This window comes from Uloborus diversus, chromosome 6 (genome assembly GCF_026930045.1).
Source record: "Uloborus diversus isolate 005 chromosome 6, Udiv.v.3.1, whole genome shotgun sequence".
Taxonomy (NCBI): Eukaryota; Metazoa; Arthropoda; class Arachnida; order Araneae; family Uloboridae; genus Uloborus; species Uloborus diversus.
In genome coordinates this window covers 22,563,905-22,575,980 of record NC_072736.1, presented here as the reverse complement: position 1 = coordinate 22,575,980, position 12,076 = coordinate 22,563,905, and the positions used below count along the sequence as shown (strand labels likewise).

Sequence of the window (12,076 nt, the reverse complement as noted above, 5' to 3'; positions counted from 1 at the left end):
TTTTTTAGACACATAGCATATACCCTCAAGCTTTAAAAATTTTCATTTATAATTCAGATTCTATCATCACCTTTTTAAATTTTCCTAATGTATTTGTTATGTTATGCTAACCACATTTCCCCACAAGCAATTAATATATATGTTAATCACATTTCCCCACAAGCAATCAATATATATGTTAACCACATTTCTCCACAAGCAACCTTATTTCTTTATATTTCTTAATACTTAATAATTCAACACCTTTTGAATGCCTTACAATCACAAACACCACATATTTTGCATAATGGATTACTGGGAGTATGCCTACAAAAAAATTGATAGGAACATCATTTCTTATTTGTGATCATAGTCAGAAATAAGCAATCCTCAAGCTGGAAGCAGATGTGTTCTCATTAAAGCAAAGATTACCTTTACACGGGTAGCTAAAATAATTTATCCTACCATCTTTAACGAGAGTACACCTATCTCCAACTCATTTATCTATCTCTTATTCTTGACTGATGATTGCAAATAAGTATAAAACTACAGTATCTGGATGTTTTAAGGCTGATTGGTATTTGTATGCAGTTCTGATTTTGCCCTGGCTTGAGGTGTAACTTTCACTGAACTTTGGGCTTTGGCTATAACATATGCAAATATTGTTTTTCAAAGTAATTTTTGTGTTCAGTCACAAAATGCTGTAGTTAGTTCTTAAAAACAACTTTCTTTAGCTTGGTCACTGCTTGTATTTTTCAAAGTATTTTTCAAGTTTTATATAATCCTTTTTCTCTTAGAGTTAAATAGCTTCATTAGCTCTTTTCAAAGGTAAAAATTATCAATTTAATGTTAAAAAAGTGGGGTATTTAATAGGGCTTTGTCATTTAAATCTGGGGAAAGTGTCATATCATACCGATTCATAATTAAACAATCTCTCCTGATGATTAATTTATATTATATGATGCATTGTTTGCAATTTAAGTTTTGGAGATTGTCATTCTGTATTACAGAGGTGTGAAAATTATTAGAATAATTGTGATTTTTTTCAGTTTTTCTTCATTACTTTTGTATATACTTGCAATTCATGAAGAGTGATTTTTTTTTTTTTTGTTATTCTAATCATACTTTCACTCCTTCGGAGTAGTTTTTAGGACTCGACCGATGCATCGGCCTGGCCGATGCATCGGCGCCGATGGTTCAACAATTTAGCCATCGGCATCGGCGGCCGATGCTAAATTGCAAGAAACATCGGCCAATCGGCCTTAAAAACTTCGAAAAGCCGATGGAATTGGCCGATGTTTTTGAAAAAAAAAAAGACCTTTGATGTTTTACCTTTTAATACAAAGTAAAGGTTGTTTTCATATAAAATTGTTTACTAAATTTCAGTATGAATTTTTATTTGAGTCACCCCTGAAAGAGATTTTAATACTGCATTCAGGAACCAAACAAGTTAATTATTGCGTTGTTTCTTGCTGCTGGATGTACGTAGTATCTCTCATAAGTCATAACTCCAAAATGGTAAACTGTAGAAGGATAAGTTTTCGCGTGTGGACTGTGGAGTGTGCGTACGTTCCAGTTGTGCACATCCCTTTTTGTTTTCGATCGGGTGTTCTGAAAAGCGTGTTTACTCATTTTTTGTGGCTATTAATTACTTATTTCAATGCAAAACTAAGATAGCGTCTCAGACTGACGGTCATTTGGTGATATATTGCCGAATTGGAGACTATGGAAACAAATATGAGATGGCAAAACCCCGCTATTCATTTTAAAACACTCTGTATTTTAAATCCGCCACTGCAAGTCAATACAAACTCGGGTGCAAGTTTCGGAAGGGTTTTTTGCTCAATGTTTATGATTATTTAGAACTCTATTTTTTACGATTATTTTGAATTTCCGAGAACACTTGTGTGCCCCTCCTCCCACTCCCTCAATTTCTGAAATTAAACTCTAGTTATACTCCTGAGTTGTTTAAAACTAACACCATTCATAAAATTAGAGATTTTTTTTTTTCAAACTTTATCTATTGTTTAGAAAGAATTTAGAGCATTAATTTAAGAAATCGATTAAAGAAAGACGTTTTGAATGGTGACAAAATTCGGAAATCGAAGGCACTTTTGAATTTTTTCTTCGGAAGTGCTGAAATAGATTCAGAAACTCTTCTGAGGTGTTGGTTTTAGCGGTTCTGTACTATAAATATTAGGCCGAGGTTGGTGCCGAAGTGTGAGTTACTGCAAAATCAGAGGGTGACCCCCCTCCCCTCCATTTCGTAATGCGCCATCTTTTTTGTATCATTAATAGCGATCGATTTTTTTTTCTGTTGTAAGTAACTATTTTTATGTATTTATATAAAATCAATGAGTAAGTTATTTTCGTTTTTTATAGAAAAGTTTCAAGGATTTTCTATTATGCAATTTTTTAAATTTCAGAAAATTACTGTTAAATTGAACAATTTAATTTGAACTTGTTTGTAAAGCTTCATAAAAGATTAAACAATCTAATTGTTCAATATTATGTATGCAAACATCAGATCAAGTAGTCATATGTATTCAGTTATTAACTTTGTGTAAATATTGATTTTGTTTATAGCTGCGTTTTAAGAACCTCGCTCTTTTCATGGCAATTTTTTTTCGAGCAAAATTTATGTCACTGTTTTAGTTTTTTGAAAAATGCAAAATTTTTTATTCATAAATTTTAAATAAGAAAAAAATATTTCTTTTAAGATTTAGTATTGTAATTTATCTGTTATCTCTTTTTTTAAAATTTGATGACTAAAAAATGTCTACATGCAATCTTTCCAATTTAATTGCGTAATTTGTTGACGGTTTCATAGTTTTATTCTTAATTTTTTTTGAATGATTTAACAACATAATTTAATGTTTTTTAACTATGTTTAGTGAACTTAAATCCATACATCATTACAATATTACTGAAATCTTAGTTATATGTTCAATTAAAAAAAAAAAACCAATTGTTTATGAAACAGTCTTTTTGTTTTTCTTCATTTTTTATTTCCTTCTTTCTTTTTTTTTTCTTTTTTTTTTTGGCTGTTGTTCTTTATCTTTTATTGTACAGCAGTCAAAAAAGGAGAAGCATAACTACACCCTATATAGATTGTACGTAGTACGATCCAAAAGTTCGGGACAAGCTGTATAAAACCTTACCCAGAATAGTTCACATTACAGAAGCACATCCACCTTCAAAAGGTTACCTTGAGGGACTATGTACTTCTGCCAGTGTTCATATAACTTTTGGAAACACTTCTGAAAGCCATTTTTCGCTACCTTCAATGATGCAGCTTTATCTTCTCCTGACGGAGGGAAGCATCGTCCATGCAAATGTTTTTTTGCTGGGAACAGGTAAAAGTCACACGGAGCTAAGTCCGACGAAACGTTATGTTATTTGTTTGTCATATCAGAGTATTGACCAATCGAACCGTGCATCCTCAACATGAAAGTCGCCTTCTTCCCTACGATGAAGTTAAAGCAGCAGCGCAAGAGGCCTTACAGGTGGTTGCGAAAATGTCTTCCAGGAGCGCTTCTAAAAGCTATACGAACATTGGCAGAAGTGCATAGTCGTTCAAGGTGACTATTTTGTAGATAGATTTGCTTCGGTAATGTGAACTATTCAGGGTAAGGTTTTATACAACTTGTCCTCTAACCTTTAGATCATATTACGTACGTATGAGTTTTCAACTTACTATTTCATAACGTTTTTGAGTGACGTAAGTTTACGCGCATGAAGACATCACAAGAGAATTTGCGATAATTAACTGAGGAAGCGTTCAAAATGGATATTTCGGTCATCTACATGTTCTTAGGTACATATGCATGTACAGATGTGCCGAAAAAAATTGTGAAGTTTAAATTGGGTGATCGTAAAATAAAAATTTAGGTGAAAATCTGATTTTTTTTCTTATTTTTTGTGATTGCAATTCCTTATTCGTAGAAAGGAAGTAAAGTGAAATGAATCAATCATCCTTTAAATCTCTGACAATTTGATCAATTTATTTCTGTTTGATTTTTTTTTTCCATCGGCCAACGGCATCGGCCATCGGCCATCGGCAATCGGCCATTTGGAGGAAAACAATCGGCCATCGGCCATCGGCCATCTTTGAACGATCGGCCAACAATCGGCATCGGCCCATCGGCCAAAAAATGCCATCGGTCGAGCCCTAGTAGTTTTGGGGACATTACTTTGTTAAACATTGGCATTTATAAAGAGAAACATTTTATCTAAAGTAATGAAATTTTCGGCATTGCATAAAGCATGTGTTTTATTAACAATGGAATTTAAAACAAGATTTTAAAATTATCTGCTTGCTGTGTTAGTCTTTCCATGGGTTGCCATCAGCATTTTTTATATTTTTAATGCAATTTTTTTGCAGCTTTAATTAGTTTATAATTGGCAGCTTTTTTTCTCTTTTTTTAAACTATTGCGTGATCATGAGCGAAAAAAGTGATATTTTTTCTAGAAAACTAGCAGCAAGAAAATGTCTCATCCAGGAAATTCTCTATAATACACAACAAGAAATCGCTACCCCATCGAAATTTATACTCCTTCCTCCAGGACATTGCTCCAGGACATTGGATTCTCCTTTTTAATTTAGTGTTTGTGTAGTCAAAATGTGTTTTTGTCCTATTCTTATTATTCAAGGTTTTTTGTCAACATATTGTTTCATACGTTATTTAAACGTTTTTAATATCTACATGTTTTGTATTGCTTATTTTAAACTACCCATGTTTATGCCTTTCTCCTGAAAACAAGCTTACTTTATCATATTTGACTTTATATTTAATTATATAATTTTTTCTAAAAAATCATTTGGCACAGTATAGCCCTCAAATGCTCTTTCGCCATAAAAAATAAATTAATCAACCAAGAAATCGCTAAAAACTAAAAATTTTGCAAGCATTTGTGTGTAGAACAAAAAAGAGCTTTGAATTTCAAATGAATTCCAGAGTAGGGAAATGCAGTAGATAAGTAAATGTATTTCAAAAACAGAAATTAAATTAATTGATATTGCCAAAACTAACAGAAAAACAACTGATCATGAACTAAAAATATCTCTTTAAGTGTAAGGAGTAAATGTATGTGATTCTTTTATTTGTAGATAACTCATCTCAGTTAAACTTGCTGCTCGTTATCCTCATAAAGAGGGCAAAAATCAAATTTGTGATGACAAAGAGACTTGCTTGGGCAAAAATTGTGCATAAACTATTTACAGTAAAACCTGTCTACAACGACACTGTTGAGACCTAAAAAAAAATCCTATTAGACTGGTTATCATTATAGAGAGTTTCATTATTCATGCTGACATTTTGCTGGGGCCAAAAAAAGTATTGTTATAGACAGGTTATCGTTACAGACAGTATTGTTATACACAGATTTCACTGTACTAGAAATTGGAGATGAGAAACATTAATTTTCCTTCAACTGATCAGTTAAATTCAAGTTTTTCAATCTTTTTCCTAGCATTAAATTTATTGCATACTGTCTAAAGATTCAGAACTGTTTATAAATGTGGCTAAAACTTTCTTTATGAGAATATTTCCCAGCAAATTACATGCACTAAGGTACTTTTTACCTTTTAGGTATAGTTTTCTGATAAATCAATGCTTATAAAATATGAAAAGATAGCAGTCAGTATGTCAGGAGAAAAACCAGTAAAGTATTTTCCGGAGTTGCATTATACAAACGGTTAAACATACCACCCAAGTTATGAATTGGAGCGTAGTTTCCGCTCAGGATGCAGGATGTTTAAGCATTGTAGGCATGAGGGCCGGATATTAACACGAAAAAGTGTTTGAACAAAGGTTTTAGTTAAAAGTTTGGTTTCCAAATGGAGACTTCATATTCATGCATGACGGCCAGTTCTGTGTCTTGAAGCTTTATCTGTGACCAAAATTTTGAATGCAAAAAAATATGTAAAAACACTCCCACGGGAAACAGTCCAAATATGAGCCTAATAGAGAATATCTGAACTATAGTGAATTAAAAATTAAAGAAATAGAACATCGCAAACAAAAATTGTATCACAGAAGAACTCATTCAAATTTGGCACCATGACGAGGAAATACAAATTAATTGCCAAAAACTTATAAAAAGAATGCCAAGACGGATAGAATCTTTATTTAAAAATAAGAGGATGCCCTCTCAATATTAAATGTATCAACATTTTTAAAATAAAGAAGAATTTACTATAGATTTCACAGTTATTCTAATAATTTTCACACCTCTGTATATTAATAAAGACTTAAAGATAATAGTAATATAAATAGATTATTCAATATGTATTACTGAATATTGTACTTGATAATCTTTGTATATTTCAAGATTTAAATAGTTCCTCAGGGACCCACTTGCTCAAATTTGTCTGAGCTTTTAAAACTGATAAACAAAGCATTTGCTAGGTGCGGGGGTCTCTGAGGGTGTCAAATTAATATCTAAATAGCCTAACAGTAATGCTGTGGATAAGAATCATATTTCAAGATTTCAAACAAAATGCATAATCAGCTTCTTAATATTAGTTTCAATCCATGCACGTGGAGTTTTTTTAGAAAAGTAATAAAACTGCGTAGATAAAAAAACACAACAAAGAAAAACTACTTCATTTGCCAAAAAAATTTTGAAAAAAAGCAAATAAATAAAGTAAAAACAAATAAATGAATTTTTTTTTTTTTTTTTTAAGTGTATCACTCTTTTGAACTGTGCATTTGATACCTTTTAGAAGAATAAAAAATTAATTCATCTTAATAAGTGATTTTTATTTTTTGTAGTTCCCGAATTACAGTAGATCCAGATGGAAACTTGCATTTTTCAAATGTGACAGATTCTGATGCATTAGATGATGCACAGTATGCTTGTAGTGCTACCTCAATGTTTAGAAACGAATATAAACTAGGGAATAAAATTTTGCTGCATGTTGAAGCCTCTGGAAGTAAGAATTATCTCAAATATTTTCAAATGATAATTGTTATTGCTTTAACTATCTAAGTACTCTATTAATTATCTTTCTTGACTGAGTGCATGACTTGTGTATTGAATGATTAATGAAATAAAAAGGTTTAACTGTACCATGTTTTTAAAATAAACTAGAAAGTATAAAATAATTTCTCTAAGCTTCATGTAGATTTAAAACCCCATTCAGTTTCCGAATTTCTTAGTTTGTCTGGAAAATTTGATTGTGAGTTTTTAATAGCTATCAAGGCTATAGAAGTATTTGTGAGCATTAAAAGGAAAAACATGGGACGCATGTACTACATAACCATAAGTAAAGAAAAGCTATCAATAAAAAAACTTACACCTCAATTTATACTATTTGCAGAGCAATAATATTGTTAGTTAAATTACAAATGCATGAATTGTTTGTTGCTTGTGCCTCATGTTTTTCTTTTTAAATCTCACAAGTTTTTTTATACTTATTAAAAACTCTCAATCACAAATTTTCCAGACAATCTAAAAGAAAATCTGAAACTGTATGGGGCTTTAAATCTACATGAATCTTAAAGAAATTATTTTATACTTTCTTGTTCATTTTAAAAACATACATTTAAAAAAATGTTTCATTAATTGTTTTCTGCTTTTTAATATTGTGTGTCTGAAATGTTTTATTCCATTTTAAACACTTTGATCAGACGGTTAAGTTGCCAAATTGCAGAGAAAAAAAAATGGTTTTTTAAATCTGTTTTGATATGACGATATTTAGCGAGTAATTCATTGATTCATGATAAAATTGTTGATATATAGAAATTGAATCTCAGTAAAACACTTTTTTTTTTTTGTATCTTGGAATCTACTGCTGAAATTATTTGAACTGTTTCCTTAATCACTTTAAGGCACTATCATATTGTATTTTTGTTCTTTATATAGTTACATACAATTTTAGATCACTAATGCTAATAAAACCATCACCTTTCTCAACATTTAAAAGTACAATTCTCTTCATTTACCACACTCTTATACCTGTAGGAAAATGTTTAAAATGCAATTCATTTGAGAAGTGCTGCTTCTAACACTCGTATATGAGTACACGTACACATTCAAGTTTTTAAGAAACATTGAATATTTAATAGACAAAAAAGAAAATAGTACCTGGTCCAAACAAGATTTTTTTTTTTTTTTTTTTGAAAGTGAACAGAAATAGAATTTCATAACTATTTAGGAAATTAGTATTTTTTTTCTTTTATAGTCTTTTACACAATTGTTTGCTAAATTCTGCAATGTGAATTTGCCTTCTAATAATTTATTCAAGTCATTTGTTTTAATTTCAAATTTTTTGCAGAGCAGTATGAACAAAATTCATTTAGACATTTTATGTTCTATCAGAAACTTTTAATGCATTGTTTAGATGTCAGGGGTCTGTCCAGGATTTTTCACAGGGTCCGTTTTTTGTGAAAAATCAAATAATTTTGTGAAAATTAAATTAATTTTGTGAAAAATCAAAAAATTTCGCAAAAAAAAAAAAAAAAAAAAAAAAACATTTTTTTTTGTTTAAACGAAATTTTAGAATTTAGAGATGGCACAAACTGCATAAATTAAACTTAAAGTTGAGTATTTTCTTCTTCTATGACGAGAAAATCATTCTGGATTTTTTTTCTGATATTTGGCGGGGGGGGGGGGGCATCGCTCTTTCAAGTATTAGTATTTATCTACCATTCTGCATTATGTTAAATTATACTAGACATATTTCTGTACAGTATTTAAAATAATTGTAACAAAAATATAAATAAATAAAACAAAATTTAGAATAGGGTTCAGCATTCAACTTTTTGACCCAAGACACTCTTAAAAAGCACAGAATTTCGTTTCAAACATATAAATTCCGTGATTTTAACAAAAATAAAAAGATATTTCAATTGTTTGCCTCTTAACAAAGCGTAATAATCATCAAAAATTCAAAAAATCGGATTCCCATAGCGGATGCAAAGAGATCGCAATTGTCAAAGTGAAGGCATCAAAAGTATAAAAACGGCTTGTAAAAGAAATATTTTTGATAAAATTATTTTAAAACTGCATTTTAGAGTCCTATGATAACATATTATTAATATCTGTGAACACAATTGACCCAAAAAAAAAAAAATAATAATAATAATATAATAAAATAAACCATCTATTCAGCATTTTAATTTTTGACTCATAACAGAAAATGGAATTTTGCTTTAAAAACTTGAAATGAGAGTTCTAACAGAAATAAAGAGACTATTCATTTATTTGAATCCTAATAAAAGCAAAGTTAGCTTGAAAAAAGAACAAAATATGATTCTCATATCGGATGTTAAAAGATTGCATTTTTCAAAATGTAGACATCTAAAGAAAAAAAAAAGGTAATTAAAAGAGTTTACTTAAAGTTAATCATCCTTGTTAGCATCGAAAAATCAAAACCCATATAATTTTCTCCCAAAATAACAATTAAACATCGCACTGCACAGTAAAAACGCAAATATTGACAAGCCGACAAAATGATGAGAATATTTTCTAATCTCATTATAAAGGTTCAACACCGCTAAGTGGTGATAGTTTTGAAGTTGGTAACCATATCTGAAGCGATCATATTTTTTCCTCACCCTTACTATCCCTTTGCAGTTCTAACTTCATTTCGCAGATATATATTATTATTGTTTATTAAACCATGAGCCGAGAAAAGTGATTACCAATGCCTTTTCAGAAAAGTTTACAACAACACCGCTGCTAATTAGCTGGGATAAAACAAACAACCATTATATTTATTTGGCAGTAGCAGTTATTTATCGCTTGCAGGAGCATCGCAAGAGTGCCGATTTTTTCTTTTTTTTCAAAATTAGCCGATTTTGTATAAGCTGATCCCTCTAATTTGACTTAAAAAAAGGTTCCAAAAATTATCGCTTTATACACATAAATATGCATTATTTTGCTTTCAGATTTGCTCTTTCAATAAACAATTTGTGACAGATCCGATCTTGTTTATCAGAATTTTGTGAAGGGTCCGGTTTGTTTGATCGGGATTTTGTGAAAGGTCCGTTTTGTTTGATCGAGATTTTGTGAAAGTTCCGTTTTGGTTGATCGGATTTTTGTGAAGGGTCCGTTAGCAGACCCAAATATCCTCTGGCCAGACCCCTGGATGTGTTTATTCATAATGTTTAATATTTATTGTCCTTAAAATGTTCAGGTCCTGGTCAAACAGTTGCTCCAACGAAACAATATACATCACCACCCAACATTGTTGCTTTAAGAGGACAAAAGCTTGAACTGAGCTGCATTTATGGAGGAACGTATGTAATAATTTCACTCGCATTTTCATTCTGATAATTTGTGCTATTATTTTACGAAAAAGTTCTATAATAGTTTTTACTATTATTGTTATTCTTTTATGTAAACTTTTCTTAGATTTTTTAAATCAATGTTTCAAGCTCTGACAAAAGCTCAGTATTGTCTCAGATCCTAAACCAGAATCAACTCTTAAATCTGAACAGCTCAAGACTTAGCAATTTATAAATCTTACAGTTTTCTTGATTTCAGGTCAATGTTTGCTCTTTCAATTTTAACTTGCAAAATTATTGCTGTCATTTTTGAAGAATCGGTTGCATAAATGTAATTATTTAATTTTAATGCTTAATAATGAAATTAATGAAGTATTAAAAAATTACAATTATTATAAAAGTATTTTCTAAAATTAAAAATAAATAAATAAATAAATTAAAAAAAAAAACTTGTACCTGTCTTGACTTACCAGAACTTTCCTAGAAGCCAAATGAAATATTCCTTGGTTTGGGATTGTAACAAAAAAATAATACTAATTTGAAATATTTAAACTGTTTTTAATTTAAACATTATTGGGGCTATCAAAGCATTGATTTTGTGTATTGTCTTTTAGACCTGTTCCTAAAATTGAATGGACTAAGAAAGGCAATAGTCTTCAAGGCAGCCGTGTGAGCTATATGAACTATGGGAAAACTTTAAAAATCAGGAAAGTAGATTTCCAAGATGAAGGAACCTATGAATGCACTGCAAGCAATGGAGTCAAAAGTCCACAGTCTCAATCGATGGCAGTAACGGTGCAAGGTAGGTGCATATCAGTTAGCTATAAGATATTTAACCCTTTGCTGTTAAATGCTTTTTCATTCAATTTTCATTTTGAGCTTTAATTCACTCAATGTTCATTTCAAGCAATTTTTATTTTGTAAAAAGTTTTCCATAAAAAAATTATTTCCTTGAAATCGTTAATAAGCAATTGTTAATGCTCCCTTAATAAGGCATCCAAATATTGTGCTAGAATTATGATTATTGATTATAGATTTACCCTTTGCACTCTATTGCCCTCTCTGGAGGGACAGTGGAATGCAAAGAAATAATGTACAGAAAAGGATATGGGTTGCCATTTTCTGCACATTAGTTTTAATTTTTCAAAAGTGAAAAATACAAAATTTATATTTGTTAGCTATAAAGTGTTTAACATGTTAAAAAACTCAAGGATTTGAATATTAGACTCTGGAAGTTGATGATCTATCTTGTGCTGGAGGTTAAAAAAAGATCCTAAAAATGCTCTTAAAATAATGCGGAAAAAAGAAAAAAAAAAAAGGTGGAGAAAAATACATATATATATATATATATATATATATATATATATATATATATATATATATATATATATATATATATATATATATATATATATATATTTATATATATATATATATATATATATTTTTAATGCACTTCAGGTTTTTGGTTAAAATTCTATAAATTAAGCTTAAGTATTTGTTTTCTGAAAAGTTATAATATTGTTAAACAATTTTTGTTAAAAGTTAATGCAATCAGTTATTAGTAAATTTTCATGTTTACCTTAACCCATTGATGCCACTTGGTACAAAATCGTACCAACCTTGATTATTTTTTAAATTCTGTCATTATATGGCATTCCCAGTCCAATAGATATTTGTTTTACACACTAAAGAGTCACAGACAGAAATAAAAATATAGTTGCAGCATTATTGTTGAAAACTTGCGTAGTGGTAAGCTTAAAATTTGAGCGTAACATAAATCCGTCGCCAGGGCCACATCTTTCAAGAAGTAAAATGTAAGTTTTTCATATAGTTTTTTAATTAAAAAAATATTTCAAAAT

At 30.0% G+C, this 12,076-nt stretch overlaps 1 protein-coding gene across 1 annotated transcript in view; it reads left to right on the top strand.

Annotated features, from left to right (window-relative positions):
- Positions 1 to 12,076, top strand: part of LOC129224620 (neuroglian-like) — a 309,219-nt gene that overhangs the window by 252,859 nt on the left and 44,284 nt on the right. The window contains exons 8-10 of the mRNA XM_054859104.1: positions 6,756 to 6,916; positions 10,124 to 10,226; positions 10,829 to 11,016. Of these exons, the coding sequence (XP_054715079.1) occupies positions 6,756 to 6,916; positions 10,124 to 10,226; positions 10,829 to 11,016 (452 nt within the window). The remainder of the gene's footprint in view (positions 1 to 6,755; positions 6,917 to 10,123; positions 10,227 to 10,828; positions 11,017 to 12,076) is intronic.